The sequence below is a fragment of the Xenopus laevis genome, chromosome 7L, assembly GCF_017654675.1.
Source record: "Xenopus laevis strain J_2021 chromosome 7L, Xenopus_laevis_v10.1, whole genome shotgun sequence".
Taxonomy (NCBI): Eukaryota; Metazoa; Chordata; class Amphibia; order Anura; family Pipidae; genus Xenopus; species Xenopus laevis.
Window position 1 is genome coordinate 64,274,197 of NC_054383.1, and position 17,039 is coordinate 64,291,235.

The 17,039-nt window shown below is 38.9% G+C and overlaps 1 protein-coding gene across 8 annotated transcripts in view; it reads right to left on the bottom strand.

The window, feature by feature from the left end:
• The window catches only part of stx3.L (syntaxin 3 L homeolog), a 28,573-nt gene extending 17,621 nt beyond the window's left edge, over positions 1 to 10,952 (bottom strand). For 5 of the 8 annotated variants that reach the window (XM_041568499.1, XM_041568496.1, XM_041568495.1 and 2 more), the window contains exons 1-3: positions 10,602 to 10,952; positions 9,273 to 9,350; positions 2,482 to 2,581 (exon numbers count right to left, since the gene is read on the bottom strand). In XM_041568499.1, the coding sequence (XP_041424433.1) occupies positions 2,482 to 2,581; positions 9,273 to 9,350; positions 10,602 to 10,631 (208 nt within the window). In that variant the 5' untranslated portion in view covers positions 10,632 to 10,952. The remainder of the gene's footprint in view (positions 1 to 2,481; positions 2,582 to 9,272; positions 9,351 to 10,601) is intronic. The other 3 variants (NM_001092853.1, XM_018242278.2, XM_018242277.2) reach the window with 3 other exon arrangements.
• Between the last annotated feature and the right edge of the window lie 6,087 nt (positions 10,953 to 17,039).

Genomic DNA, 17,039 nt, shown 5'->3' on the forward strand with positions numbered 1-17,039 from the left:
GCAGCTTTTGATGCTAAAAAAAACATATGCAAACTTGAGTCTTTAGGGCCCATTTAATAACGGTGAAGTGCAACTGCTAAGATGCTAAAAGCTATAAAAGCATGACCCTTAGAGCATCATGCATGAAAAAGACCCTTTATGGACATAAGTAAACACCATGGCTCACATAAAAGATTTCAAAGGAAGAAAATACCTAATAAAGGACAAACCGTAAAACCCTTGAGGCCTACTTTTATACACAGCAAACGTAGAGTAGAGCAAACGTACAGTACCAGGCCTAAGCTTCCAAAATTATTCTGTGTATTACACAGAAGCTGGTCTAAGTAATGTGAAAGATGGTAAAATTGAAGAATGAAACATATCCAGTTGCAGCAGGATATGTCACAGTGCTGCATTTGATGCGATATCCCTTAAACAACATTTCCAAACTTGAATCTTTAGGGCATACTTACTAAGACATACATTTACTACATCTATATGTACTAAGTCTCATTTACAAAGAATATAAAAATTAAGGAAAAAAAGAAGGAAGCAGTTTTACATCAGGGACAACTGCACTTGCAAGTGCACATTTCGTTGTAAGACACAACTCAATTTGTGCTGGAGGTTTTATGGATCAAAGAGTTGTGTCTGACAATGACAAATGCAAATCCCTGTCCTCATATATCAAAACCATTTGTTTGATAAACCCTTATACAAAGGGAATAACATCCAAGCTACTCCTACACCGTACATGGTGCCCACCAGATTATGCAATATAAATTACATAAAATATAAACTACAGTGTTTTAAAGGTTGCAGAGGGGAGGGAACGTTATGCATATATGGTTGCAATGTCCAAAGTAATTTGATTCTATATGCTTTTATCTACTCTACTGTGGATACATCCAGATGAGGCCATGTTAAGCAAAATATTTGCTACCATCAATAGATCCACAAGAGCACTAACATGTTATCATAGTGGGTATTTATAGTCTGATTTTTAACACATTCTTGACTGTAAAGAACTAAGGTGGTGATTTTGTAAGCCCTCTGTTACCAATAATATTAAAGGATACATATAGCATAGCTAAAACCCATTATAATAGGCCTCTTTATTGGAGCTCCCTATAGATCTACTATGTCCCTGTCTGTGTTTCATTTGAAGGATGGGCATGTTCTAACAGTCCCTGCCGGAAGCACAGTAGGATGGGGACAGCCAATCACAGCCCTGCAGTCACACATGCTTCAGTTACCTAAAAGGTCAGTCTAGCTGCTGATTGGTTCCTATCCTACAGTGTCCTGAGTGCTGCCGGCTCCCCTGCACAGCCTGAGAAAAGAGGCAGCAGGAAGTGGAACAGTTGAGTGGGATTAGTAGGGTTTTTGCAGAACCATTTCTTGTATATTTAAAAGAGTATAATGCAGTGGCACATTCTTGCTTTTTACATATGTCTACTTTAAAGGAGAACTAAACCCTAAAAATGAATGTGACTGAAAATACCATATTTTATATACTGAATTTATTGCACTAGCCTAAAGTTTCAGCTTGTCAATAGCAGCAATGATCCAGGACCTCTAACTTGTTACAGGAGGTCACCATCTTGGAAAGTGTCTGTTACACTCACATGCTCCGTGGACTCTGAGCAGCTGTTGAGAAGCTAAGCTTAGGGGTCCCTAATTGCAGATGCTAATTGCACTGGTTTCTGTGCTACCATGTAGTAAATATCTGTATTAGTTACTAATCAGCCTTATATTGTGACATTTCTATTCTATGTGTACTGTACATTGTGAGTGGGTCCCTAAGCTCAGTAAGTGACAGCAGCACAGAGCATGTGCAGTGAGTCAACAGAAAAGAAGACGGGGAGCTACTGGGGCATCTTTGGAGACATATATTTTTACTGCTAAAGGGCTGTGGTTGCTTTGGGCTGGAACAGAAGCACAAAACATAATGAACAACATTTCTAGCTACTTCTTTAGTTAGGCTTTAGTTCTCATTTAAACGAACCTAGTCAGCCCTAGGCATCAGTTCACTCTCTTATCTTACTCCATTTCTGGATCCTCATTTACTAACAGCAGTTGATGTACTAGGCACAATAATGAGTGCAAATTTGCATATATAAAAGCACCATACAGAAAATATTTGCCCCAGGTCATTGCATTGTTTAGCATCAATATTGTAGCACCAGCTATGTCTATTGCCTAGCACCTCAATAGCCAGAGGAGAACCCTGTATTTTTCGACCTGTTAAAGCCAGGGTTAATGTTGTGTTCTGCACACATCTTTGGTGCCAATTTGATTGGTGGTGTATAACAGAATGTCCACTACATGCCCAGTAAATGCCTATATTGACATGAACAGAAGCTGGCATGATATACAAAATGACAAACATTTTGCTTGATATATAGTGATTGAATGATCAAATGAGGCCACATATTAATGCAATATTAATTAATGCCATATTTATATTTTAATATCTGTAGTAATATAAGTGCAACAACTTACTTTGCTCAGGGAGAGGTGCAGACAAGATCACACTGTGCAGCCTCTTTGTTTCATTAACACACTCTGCAATTTTCTCAATGTTCTGACGGCTCTCCTCAATCTAAACAGATAAAATGGTGATTAAAGCTATAACACATTACATTGAAAATAAGATACTGTTTAGTCAGTTACAATGGTGGTTATTAAATTATTCAAATATGATTGTATTGGCCTATTTTGACTCTTTGGTTTTGGCCTCTGTTTTATTTATGGCTTTTTTATGAGGCTTTGATCCCATGGCATTAGTGAACTTGACTTTCTTATCTTGGAATGTAGTTCTTGCTGTTTGTTCAGCTATAAGAGTTTCTGGCAGCTCTCATAAACAACTGTGACTATCTTCCACTAGGATAAAGTATTATGGGTTTTTTTCCATTTCATATCCTCAAAGCAATTTATATTATTCATAAAATTGTGCTACCTTTTTTATGTCCTACAGACATTCCTGTGAATTGCTGTTGGTAAACATAAGTGAGATATTACTACCGAACAATATTTGCTTCTTTGGCGCATTTGTTCCACATTCAAGAATTTCAGCTGCATGCCATCAATCTTAAAATTGCTTCAAAAATATCTTAAGCTTCCTTATCATGGGGCACTACAAGCTAATCAGCAACCTTTATTAACCTACAGCAGGGACACAGCACATGGGCATTAGTAGGTGAAAGATAATGATGCAGTTCCTTAAGAGTAATAAGTATCTATCCAATGATTTTACAGTGGTCCATGAAACATAGTACATAATGAAAAGATACACGTTCATCAACTTCAAACTTTTTGTCTATGTGAAACCTGACTGACTGCTAGGTGATCCAGAGGAAGAAGAAACCCTCTATGTGAAGCCTCTTCAATTTGCCTCAATGGAGGAGAAAATTCCTTTATTATCTACAAGGGCACCAGGGTCCTTCTCCATTATGGATTTGCATATTACAGTCCTAATAAGGGTATAAGTGACTTACATATTTTAACATCCCAGGTGCTTGACTTTACATTTATCAATTTTTAATCTCACCTGCCAGTTAGCCACCCCCAAACTGCAAGTTTGTCAAGATCCTGCTGCAAGGATCCCATATTCTGGATGGAATTAATTGGGCTGCATAGTTTTGTGCCATTTTCAAACACTAAACTATTTACAATATGACCTAATACAGAACCCTGTGGGAATCCACCTTACTCCAAGTAGAGAATGTATCTTTGCCAGCCAGCCTCTGCACATGATCCTGTAGCCAGTTTCCTATCCATGTACAAATAACATTACGAAGACCAACAGACCTTAGTTTAGAAGTACCAGATCCAATATTTTGGCATTTGGCTGAATCCAGAATGTTTTGTGACTAATTTGGTGGAATACAAAACAGAATCTGAACCCTAATTCAAATATGCAAATCAGGTCTGGGAAGGGATAAAAAGTAAACATTTTTACTTCCTTGCTTGGGTGCAAAAAGTTGTCTGATTTTAAGGATTCGGTTCTGGTGGGCACTTTTATTTGGTTGAATCCAAATTCTACTGAAAAAGCCTGAATCCTGGATTTGGTGCATTCCTAATTTAGAAAGCAGTTGTTTGAGGGGCACTGTATCAAACACTGGCAACATTCAAATGGATCACATCTACTGAACCCCCACAGTCCAACTTCTTACTAACCTCATCATAAAAAGCAATCAATTTTGCCTTACTTCAAAACCTATCCGTCAAAAAACCATGTTGATTACTGCTTATAATGCCATTCTCCAGAACATAATTATATAGTTAAATCAGGTTGAAAAAAGACAAAGTCCATCAAGTTCAGCCCTCCAAATGAAAACCCAGCATCCATACACTCACCCCTCCATACCTTTAAATAAATGATATATACCCATATCTATACTAACTATAGAGTTTAGTATCACAATAGCCTTTGATATTATGTCTGTCCAAGAAACCATCAAGCCATTCTTAAAGAAGAACCAAACCCTTTTTATTAAAATCCCCTACCCCCCTACCCTACATAGATCCCCTTCTCTGCTAATTTACCCAGGGTAACACCTAGGCTAGGGGGAGCAGAGAGGGGGGTCTATGTAGGCTAGGGGGGATTTTAATAAAAAGGGTTTGGGTTTCCTTTAAAAGCATTAAGTCATCACAACATCACCCGGCAGTGCATTCTACAGTATCACTGTCCTCACTGTGAAGAACCACCTACGCTGTTGCAAATTAAAGTTCTTTTCTTCTAGTCTGAAGGGGTGGCCTCTGTTGCAGTTTATGAGTAAAAGGGTCCCCTGCTATTTGTCTATAATGTCCTCTAATGTACTTGTAAAGTGTAATCATGTCCCCTCGCAAGCATCTTTTTTCCAGAGAAAACCACCACCAACCTTGACAGTCTACCCTCATAATTTAAGTCTTCCATCCCTCTAACCAGTTTAATTTCACGTCTCTGCACACTCTCCAGCTCATTTATATCCCTCTTAAGGACTGGATTATTATATGGAATGGTTATTTCGTTTGTGCATGGCTTTAATTCAGGCTTTACATACAAACACACTCCTCCTCCTCCTACAAAGGGTGTAACCATTTAAATCCACAGTCCAGTCCCATGTTTATCCCACCATGTCTCAGTGATACCAATTATATCATAATTTTTAGAACATGCTATTAATTCTAGGTCTCCCATTTTACCTGACAAACTTTTGAACGTGATTTTGAATGTGATCATTTAACAAACCTTCAAATAACCTGCCCAGCATATATGTCATGGTAAACTTAAATGTCTATAATTGGCAGGCTGAGATGGTAATCCCTTTTCCAATATTAGAAATACATCAGTTTCCCCACAAACCATATCAGATGAGAATGAGAAATAGAGGCCTGGCTGAAAATGAACTAAGCACTCTAGGCTCTCTAAGTACCCAAGGGTGTATTCCATCTGGTTGATTTTGCGTAGACCTCTATGTACTATATCCTGCATCAACCACTTACTTGATTGAGCTGAGCCATCTGTGCATTACCAGGTTTTCAAAGCACTGCAGCAAAACACATTCACATTTCACATACACATGCCTACCGGGGCAACAGTTTGATGTCCATTGTACATAGGATCATTGAACTAACTGGCATTTGGAGACCCCAAAATTAAATGAGTTCATACAAAATGCCCTAGAGCTCACTTCAGCTACTGAATCAACATATTTAGTGCAGTTTGTGGGATAAAGCCACCAAAATATATTTATCCCATAACACCTCATATTTAAAGATCTCTAGTTAAATTAGTAATTACAGAAACATCCCTTATCTGGAAAAACCCAAGGTCCCGACCAGGTCCCATACCTGTACTAAACTAATATACTGTCTGCTTTATGTGTGGCAAAAGTGACTTAAAGGTAAGTGGACCCCATAAAAACATAGATTTGCCAAACTGTATGGTGTACCGAGGCACAAAAATGAAAGGTGCATGTTAATTTTCCGCACTGACACTCGGGTTGCTGCATAATAATTTGTTGCCCAGTGTAAATTTGCTTTTTGCACCAAATATTAAATGAAATAACATTGAGTTCACTAAGTAAGTTCTACTACCTGCACATTTAAAGGGCACCTGCCTCAGGCATAGAGATAGGGAAGGCAATTTCTTTCACTATACATTTTGTACTACCTAGATGTAACTACACGTCTCACATTCTCCCTCAGGTCCCCTAGTCTTGTGCATAGACAAGATTTTGGCATGATGCAAAGCTTGCTATGATTGTGTAATTCCAAGACTAAAATAAACAAGATTTAAATAATTTATATAGTGTAAGTAAACTTTAATTTGCTCAACATGATAGAAAGGAATCTGAAATTATTTCTTAGGATGACAGGTCCCCTTTAAAGAAGCTTTTCCTCTGCTTCAGATATAAACATTATGCTCATACCTCCTTTTTCCTTTGTTTTTGAAAAGGCCTAAGCCTTTGCAAAACATGCCAATTAATGGGTAGATGCAATCAGGCATGACCAACTCACAGCATAAGGCAAACCACAAGAAACCTTCTTCCACTTCCTGTCAAAACTGAAAATCCCTATATTCTTGTTTGTACGTGTCATCCTCTGCTTGACAACCTTCCCACTAAATGATGTGCCAACTAATCTCACTATTTCCTCTTTCCTCAAAACTATATAAATATTTATGTCTCATCTCTGCTAAAAACTGCAGAATGATATATATATATATATATATATATATATATATATATATATAACAGGTCAATGAGACCCGCACTCTCAGGTCTTAAATAAATTCACAAGATTTTTATTTAAAAGGGAGACTAACGATTCGGCCTCCTCCGAGGCCTTTCTCAAAGTGCATAATACAGTGTGGAAATGCTTTAAATACAAGACATGGTGGGAAAGCTAGTCAAATTAAGATGACGTATCAGCATCATCACCACAACCCAATTACTATTCAGGCTACACACATTAGAACTATAAGTTAATACCCAATCTTACAAAACCCCTTCTACAGGTTTAAGCAATATGTAATCACAACATTTATATTGAACATGTCACTCTAGCTTTAAAAACAATATTTTAGGGGTTTCTGGATAGTAGAGCACCATTACTTTGTGATTCCTTTATTCAGTTGGGTCCACATTGAGGTGTTGGAGGAAGGGTTTTGCAATGTGAACTACAATACTCAACCCCTGTTTATGCACCAGGGGCTCCAGGTATATTATTGAACAACAATAAAACAAAGTCAAAAACTTCCATATTATAACAAATAAAACAATAGTTTATAGTTACAACAGCAGCGTACCTACCTCATGTTGGACCCCTGTCCAAAAATCTTTGGAGGGGCCCAGCGCACATATGCAGCACAAACATGCACCCATACACAACCCGCTCCCCTACCACTTCGCACTGCCCACTTGAATATAGGTAGGAGAGACGTAGGGGAGCTGCACCACAAGTGGTGCGGGCTGATGGCTACTAAGTTTTCTAGAACTATAGAGAAAGTGGGACCCTGTGGTCTTGGCCCCTTGTGACCATGCAGTCTGCTTCCTCTATAGTTACAATATAAGGATACGAAATCACCTTGACTTTACTGCAACCTTGTGACTTTATATGGGCATGTAACTCCTTGGTAACATCCAGGCCCGGACTGGCAATCTGTGGGTTCTGGCAAATGCCAGAGGGGCTGCTATAAGGTGCCATAGAAAGTCAGTATTTAGTGGGCTGGTAGGGACTGCTTGGGTCTCTGTGTGGGCTGATTGGGCCTCTGTATACCTGAAATGCCAGGGCCTATTTTAATTCTCAGTCCGGACCTGGTAACATCTAATAGCCATATATTTTACAACAGGGCTACATTATTCCCTGTACATGTTTTAGATCAAGTCCAGTGAACTTTGAAAGTGCTTCAAAACATTAATGCAGCTCGTGATTAAACTGATCATAGTGTGAATGGCTGGGGCAGGGACTGATGTGAATGATGAATAATCTCTGCAAAGCTCTGATATAAATAATAAAAATAACAATAATTTTTAACATTGGTTGTCTGCACAAAGACATCCTGGGGGAATCTAAGATAGGCACGTAGTTCACGCACAATTTTACTCCAGAAGAGCGGGATGTTGGGACATGACCAAATCATGTGAAAAAACAGGGCTGGATTACTAACACCTTGGGCAATTCTCCCTATTCTGATGTTTAAATTTTGCTAGGCGTTCAGATCAGTAATAAAACTGGTGTTGAATTTAAACAGTATTTAAACTATCTTTGGACAATATGAGGTATCGTCATATGCAGTGGCCTAGACCCAGGCTAGGTATAGTTATTTTCCATTTATCACAGGAAGCCTGGAAAGGGGGTGGAACTATGGCGATCAGCATACTATATAGAGCCTAGTCACCAGCTTCCACAGAGGAAGACGTGGGGAGGATAGATATGGGTTAGCTGTATGTGTTTTAAGGGCAATGGTCCAGAATCTGTAGGTACAGTATTAGTTAAAACTGGGTGGTTAGCATCTAGTTTACACCTTTTCCTATATGGGATGTATTGTAAGGTTGCAATAGATCCGTGATAGTTGCCTGGAGGGCTTAATTGGGAGTACAGAGATCTGTGTTAAACCACCACTCTCCTTTGTAGTTCCAATATGGACGTCTCAATTTCAAATTCAATTTCCTTAACCATTTGTTTACATATAAGGGAGGTGTTGAAGATAAACAGATATTTGGGCAGGTGAAACATTTTTAGGATATTTGCCCTACCCCCATAATGTGAAGGCAGTTTGGTCCAGTGGAAAGTACGTTTCAGAGCGCTTGTTATGGGCTGTAGGTTATCTGTTATGTATTGAGTGGTGTCTTTCTGTATTTGGATGAATAGATAATTAAGTTTGTGCTTTTTTGGCCCCCTGCAGACACCCCAACTAGTTAGTGTACCTAAGTGCAAGCAGCACAAAATAATAACCAAATCCTTGTTTTAAATTTTTACCTTCTTGACTGCTGAAATAACGTCAAGAACTTTGGTGATGTTTCTATTCCCAATGATTATATTTAAAATACTCTCATCTTCCTTTTCATTTTCTTCCTAACATTTTCTCTATCTCTGTTTAGACTTAAAAATTGCTTTTGAAGTTTACTTTACCACCCTTAATAAAAGTTAAATTTGCATGTTTGTGACAAAACCATATTGCAACAACTGAAATTTAGATTGCCTGCATAATAGACCACTTCTTATGGAAAGTATTAGAAGCTCTGTAGTGTATGGCTGATTGCCAAGAGTGAACATTTTAGTGCAAATTGATTTTCAGATCTGACCTGGGAAAAGAAGTCATCCATAAAAGCTGCATTGTCGATGGAGATGTCAACTTCATCTTGATCATCAGTGTCCCTTGTCTATAAAAATATATTAAAAACAATAAATTATTCACATTATAATGCCATTTCAAACTTCACTCTAGCTTTTTTTTTAATTACATATTTCTTAAAAAGACAAATATCTTTTTTGTGGTTCTGATCTTTGCACTTGGTATATGTCACATAGCCTGTCACATTAGTCTATTTCTAGCCCTCTGCCACTAGTTATGTGACTCATGCTTCCTTTGGCTATCCCATGACCAGTCTGTATCATCTTTTTAGTCTTGCAGTTTCTGTCTCTGCTGTTAAAAGCTGCATTGTTTATCTCCTTTCTGAATGTTTTTCAGCTGGTTATCTTTTGGTCTCGCTCGAGTTGTCTCTTTTTTCTGAGAGTCTGTCTCTCTTGGTGCAGATGGTCAGTGGATTATCTGCTAATACCTGTAACATGTTATTAAGGGGTTTTTTTAAACTGTGTAATGGGGGAAGGGAAATACAACATATTACAGGAAGAAAAATAAATCTGTATGCACATACAGTAGTTCCAAAACAACAGCTATACTTGAATAAAAATAAAGCCTCAGTTTAGTCTTATTATCAAATTCTTATTGTAATAAGAAGAGGCTGATATCAAGACAATGTTGGCATACTCCACAAATGTATAAAATCGTATAGACAATGTACAATACAATGTTCTTACATTGAATACTCTAAAAACAAATAGTTAAGAAAGAAAAGAGCTCCCTGTAAATGGTTTCTTGGTTTTGTAATTGTTTCAGTCATCAAGTAAAGCTGGTTTGTTAATCAGTCATCAAACATACCTCAGCCAGCACATTAGCTGCTAAAAAGAACAGGTTTTACCCCATGCCATACAGCCTTTTCGATCTTTGAAAATGGTTTAGTGGCTCAGGGACTTATATATTCATTATATTTACCATGTCAACCTATTTTGAATATAGTTAACTATCGGGTACAGGTGCTAATATAATAATATCTTTCATTTAATAACAGTATAATATTATTTTTTATTTTAGACTTCATTGCTAAATGTATAGGTGGCATGGAAGCTAGTACACTGTGTACATTCGAAGTGTGAAAATAAAGAATGGGCAGATTTAAATCCAGGTGGCACAATTTTCACATTTGTCATTGAATTACGGTGACCATGGGAGGTTCCCAGAATATAACCTGTAAAACTGGTTTGTGAATGTTGATTTCCTATTAACCTCTTTAAACCTTTTAACTGTCATACACTGACAACTATTCCCTGTTTGTTTTGATTTGTGTACTTACCGCTTTCAGTTGCTCTAGACGATCCTTCATGCTGAAGAAACGTTTTACTTTTTTAGTGAGTCACGTTTTCTCTTTTTCGCGTCTCTGTAATTTCCTGGATTATTTTCAGTGGTTTTTCAGTTTTCTCTTTCAGTGTCAGATAGGACACTGTTTCTTCTATATTTTTCTGCACCAACCTTTAATGTAGCTTCATTAAGATGTCTGAGATCTGTTGCTCTTTCAGACCTTAGTTTTCTCTTCTTTGTTTTGTGATTCACTAATTCTCTGATTCCACTCACTTGCTCTCTCCCTGTAAATCCCCTGCCTCTCTCTTTGACTGAACAGTTCTCTCACAAACACAGCTCCTCCCTAATCCTCCCAGGAAGACGCGAGAGAGAGAGAGAGGGAGGACTGAAAGGAGAGAAAGGGAGGGTGACTACAATGCCTACCTTGGCAGGTGCATCCGCACCAAAGAGCCACGTAACAAACTAACAGAGCAACATACCTTGTTTGTTCACTGTTAGTGAAATACTGAAGTCATTGTAGCCACTGTATGTTCTGGACACGCCTAAGTATCCTGTCCATAAATCCAGCATTATGTCCAAATAAAAGTTTCTATATTTGAAATGTGTTTTACATGTCTTATTCAGGAAAACTAAGACCTTCAACCTTCATGATGTTAGGGGACTTCATGAGCTGTTACCCAAATTTTAAAATCAACAGTCACAGTTAAGATCTCTTCATTATAAAGTAACTCCAAAGGAAATACTTACCTTTCATTTTCTCTGTCTTCCTTTTTGCTGTGTAAGATGGCCATTTGCCATTTATACTGTAAAAATATATCCTCCACATGTTCCCTTCCCTTAAATCAATTACTTGTTTCCTTTTTGGTATTAGCACTTATCTGCCTCCTCACTTCTGGCTGACCCCTGTAAATTGAGATATGTAAGCAAACAATGGGTAACACTGTAGTATATGATAATAACATTTTTCTGTAAAAGACCATCCTTAGCTGCTTGAACTAATGTACCCTATAATTCTACTAAAGTAAATAGTCTTACATTTTTCATGGCATTGAGATATTCAGTGAAAGTCATTTGTGATTGCTCTAGCTCAGTACTGTAGTTTTCAGACTTTCTCAGTTCAAACCCCTTTTGGAGACCCAACCTTTGGCCAAGGTCCTCCAGTCCTTAGCTAATAACAGGGTTACAAATATATGCAAACATTGTTGTTTCATATTAGATATCTAGGACAACAAATACGTTTTATGCTCAAATCTCCGCCTCAGTGTTGAAAACATTCAAGCTGATTATTCACAATATATTACACTCTAACAAAAATTATTTATGTAAACAGGGTATAAATATTACTTTCCTCTTTTGTAATTTTAATATTTAATGGTGGGTTATACAGATAGGCCAGAGCCCAACTTGTGTCAAGGGCTGGGTCAACTGTAAGGGGGTTATTTATTAAAGTCGAATTTATCTCAATACTTTCTGCTACAAACCCGATCAAATCCGCTCGGGTTTTTTACGCTTATTTATTATTACATTTTCCTGAAAATTTGCTTTGCGGTAAAATAATCAGATTTTCACGAATTTCACGTTTTTTTCGGAATTTTCACCTGAAAACTCCAGGGTATGGCACGAAACCCAGCACACATCAAAAAATCATTGGGACTTCTCCCATTGACTTATATGCAACCTCGACCGTTCTGAGATGCCGGATTTTCAGATTCAGATTTTTCCATCCTCAGGGTTTATTAAATTCTGAAAAAAGTCTGATTTTATAAAAAAAAAAAAAAACACGGATTTTTCGTGATTTTTGCATTCGGAGTTTAGTAAATAAACCCCTAAGGGTCTGGTTTATTAAAGTTTGAATTTGAATATTTGCTATGATTCAAAATCTTTTGCGCTAAAACTCACAAACTCGAATCTATATATGTGAAAAAGTTGTCATATTAAGACATATGAAATCCATATGTCTCCTCTTCGTCTGTGGATAACACATCACCCTCCCCCACCACCACATGATTAAACACCTTAGGGGCCCCTAACAATAATTTTCAAATGCTAACAAACCCCAAAACAAACCCCTACCAGGCTTATGTTCCATAGGTAGAGCAGGGCACACAGGTAGAGCATGGCACACACAAGGAGCATAGGACAGGTAGAGTATGGCACACCCAGGAAGCATAGGGCAGGCAGAATATGGCACACCCAGAAAGCATAGGACAGGCAGAGCATGGCACACACAAGCATAGTATGGCACACCTAAGGAGCATAGTCCAGGCAGAGTATGGCACACACAGGCAGAATAGGACATGCAAAGTATGGCATACACAGGGAGCATAGGGCAGGCAGAGTAAGGCACACACAGGGAGCATAGAGCAAGCAAAGTATGGCACACACAGGGAGCATACCGCAGGCAGAGTAAGGCACACAAAGGGACATTAGCACAAGCAAAGTATGGTGCACACACAGGAAGCACAGAGCAGGCAGAGTATGGCACACACAAGGAGCATAGCGAAGGCAGAAATGAGCAGGAAACCACTCTAAGATGTACTGCATACAGTGACACAATGTTGTTGCCCCTTTATATGAGGTATGAGCAGGTGAACAATGTGGGCAGTTTCAGTCTGGGTCTGAGGTGTACACAGTACAGAGCTTTAGGGTGTGAACAATAGAGGTGTTACAGGTGTGAACAATGCAGGAGTTTACAGTCTGAATTTGAGGTGTAAACAATGCAGGGGTCAGTTAATCTATGTAGTGATACCTTTTAAAGTTTAGACAAGGTAAACAGTCACAGCAGGCAGATTTACAGTTGGACAGCACTGATGTAGCCTATACCAATGCAAATGGTCTTAAATCTGTGTGTGGTTTAGAACTATTTGACTTTGTTGGCTGCCTCTCCCTAGTCTGAATTTTCAAGGTCACAGAACAGATTAATACTGTGGTTGATAGGACTGGGGTCTTGACAGATACTAGGGGTTAAAGAAAAAGCCGCTGCCTAGGGTGCAACTTCGAGGAAGCAATAAAAAAAAAGTTACTCAATGATATACTCCAACACAATGCAGACAATGCTCAACTATACCAATCCGCTTGTAGAGTTGGGCGCAAGCTGCTAGTCCTACTGCCCACGGCTTTAAAAAAGGGCACTAGCCTTAAACATTGCATGTTTGTTGCCACAATAAACCACTGTCACAAGATTCAGAGTGTTGCAGCGTGTCTTCTTTGAATGATATACTCTGCTACAGCTCCAGTGATGGCTTAAAAGTTACAGAAAGCTCAAACGAGTGAGTAGTAAACAAATAGGGGGATGGAGGAGCAGGGAGGACTGAGGTGGCATGTGTGGACTGTTGTACTGAATGCCAAGTGGGGGCAGATATACTCTGCTCCTGCTCTGGTGCTGGATTACAAGTTCCTAAAACAGCAAACTAGAGGGAGCAGGAGTGGGTAAATTAGTGGGCAAAGTGAAGGTGGGGGGTCTGGGCAAGCAGAGTGGCCTGCGGTGGTGGTGTGCATGGGAGCTTGAGTGGATGGAAGGCTATTGTAGTGAACAGCTGGCAGGGGCACAAGAGGTACTTGCCTTGGGTGCAAGAACCTTTGGCCTGGCTTTGGTGGCGATATTTTTTATTAAAACTCCAAATTGGAAACTTGCATATGAAAAACTAAAAAAAAAGAACTACACAATATTCCTGATTTGCTACTAGAACTGTTGGTATTACTGCTCCCCTAAATGATTATGGTTTCTCTAAAACTATCTCCTTCTTTCTAAGCCCCCTTATGCTTGCTTTATTCCTTTCTTTTGTCATCCACACTCACAACTCTTTCTTGGCCTCTTTAATCCTGGAATGTATTGTATTCTCCCATATTATTCACTTTATACACACCCATAATTGAGATCATTTGCAGTCTACAAACTATACTGAGATTGCTTTGTGCGGAGTTAAAAATGATATTCAGTTTACCAAAACTCACTATTCTAATGCTCCTATTCTAATGCAAAGTCTGAATCTTTTTAGAGATTTTTCTGTTTCTTATGCTAACAAAACATTCCCACTTCCACTAAATAAAAGGATGCCACAAGGTTTTGTACTTGATTGATTGTTATTCTCCCTATACACTCTGACTTTGGGAAAATCTCATCCACTCATTTGACTTTAATCAACCTCAACAGCTGAAACCAAGATTCTATAATATGAATAGAATTGCATCATAACAAATGCCTCCTGGATGAATCATCACATCTGAAACTAAACCTAACAAAAAACTTTTCACACTCAACTTTTCACACTAATACTGGTCCTTCCACCAATACCCAATTTCATGGGAACGCTATGAATCTCACAACCTCTAAGATAGAATCAGCCCTTAAAGCCCCCACCACCAAAAAACTTGTCACCAGTCTGTACTCGCTTCTCCTAGCTACTATTAAACCTCCATTTAATGCAGCGGGTGCAGCCTGGAGCAGAGACATCCCAGAGCTAGAGGACGAAGATTGGAAGGAGGCAACTGATAAGGCATATGACTACCTCGTCTCAACCAGAGATAGACTGATCCAGTTCAAGATCCTACATAGGGGCAAATTCACTAAGATTCGAAGTTGCGCCAGGCGCAACTTCGCCGCACTTCGCCAGGCGTAGTTTCGCCAGCGCTAATTCACTAAAATCTGAAGTTGCGCACAGGGGTAGCATAAGGTTGCGAAGTTGTGCTATCGTTGATTCGCTATGTAAAGCGAAGTTACGCTAGCGAAGGCTAATTTGCATACGGCGCGAAATTCAAATTTCAATGGAGGAATACGTATCAGCACTACAAATGCCTAGAAAACCTTCAAATCATCAAATATAAATTTTATTTTGCCCTACACATGTGCCCACTGTCTAGGTAAGTTGCCATGAGTCAGGAAATGTAGGGGGGAAGGAGGGGAGCCCCAAAATTTTTTTCGATCTTTTTCAGCCTATCACCCATAATGTAGAAAACACGCCAGCGTTTTTTGGGACTTAGAAAAAAATTTTGACTTTTTTTGAAACAATCCCTATCTACTCTATTGCTCTTCGCCAGGTCTGAGGTCGCGAAGGAAGTTTAGCGTAAAAGGTAGCGTTCAGTACACTGCGCAAGTTAGTGAATTTGCGTAGTTACGTCGCTAGCGAAAATTCGCCTGGCGTAAGGGTGCGAAGTAACACTAGCGAAACTACGCCAGCGTTCGTTAGTGAATTTGCGCAGTAACGAAAATGCCAAACGCTAGCGAATTAACGCTAGCGTTCGCCGCTTAGTGAATTTGCCCCATAGACTCCACTTAACCCCAAATAGGCTGTTCCGTATGAGCCGACTAGACTCACCACAGTGTCCTAAGTGTAGGGCCTCAGAGGCATCTTATCTACATCTCATCTGGTCATGCCCTTGAATCCAAACCTTATGGTGGAGCCTTCATATCAAGAAGGATAAGATAACTGGCATAACTACCTCTATCACATATTCATGGGATTTAGGAGCAATAGCAACAGTATAATAACTGAATTAGAGTATATACTAATGTACAGGACTCAATTATGTGAAATACTCACACTATACTATGACAACTATAAGAAAATGGAACCACAAATGATATAATGTTTGTTTGTTTATTGTTATAAATGCAAAATAAAAAAACCTTAAAAAAAAAAAAACTGGTCCTTCTCCCCTTTACAATTTTTATTGATGTCATGCTCATTAACTTTGTCAGAGTTTGAGAGCTGAAAACCAGGAAGTAGTGTTCTGGCTATTATATTAGACATCCCGTCACTCCAGCCTTTATACATTACATTTTTGGCTAACTATATTAGAAACATTTATTATTTTGCCTATTTACCCTGTTTTTATTTTTACACTGAACTGTTCCTTAAGTTAGTTTTGCTTGTTGTTCATAGTAAAGATGCACATGGCTGTCCAGTTTCCTATAAGGCACCAAAGCTTAAATGAGAAGGAAAGGTCTTCGAACTTGGGGGTGCCAAAAGTTAGGCACCCCAAGTGATTGCATATACTTACCTGAAACCCTGGGCCGGTGCTCCTATCAGAAGAAAATTGCACCGGTGTGGGATTCTTTCAGCGAGCACCACGGAGCAATCATCTTCCAGCTTCTGGTTTCTTCTTTTTTATAGCGGCTGCGCATGCGCAGTAGTGTGAAAAGATAAACTTTCTCGAAAAAATCAGCTTTTTGATTCTACTGTGCATGAATCTGCATTTGAAAATAGAAGAAGCCGGAGAGAAATGTGAACATAGAAAAAGCCAGTAGATCTGGCTTTTTCGCTCTGTGGTGCTCGCTGGAAGAATCCCGAGCCGGTGCAGTTTCCTTCTGATAGGAACACCTATGCGATCACGTAACCTAACTTTTGGAACTCCCCAAGTTAGAAGACCTTTCCTTCTCCTTTAAACTATTCAAAAGCATGTTTTATTTTTACACACTTCTATTGAACGGTCA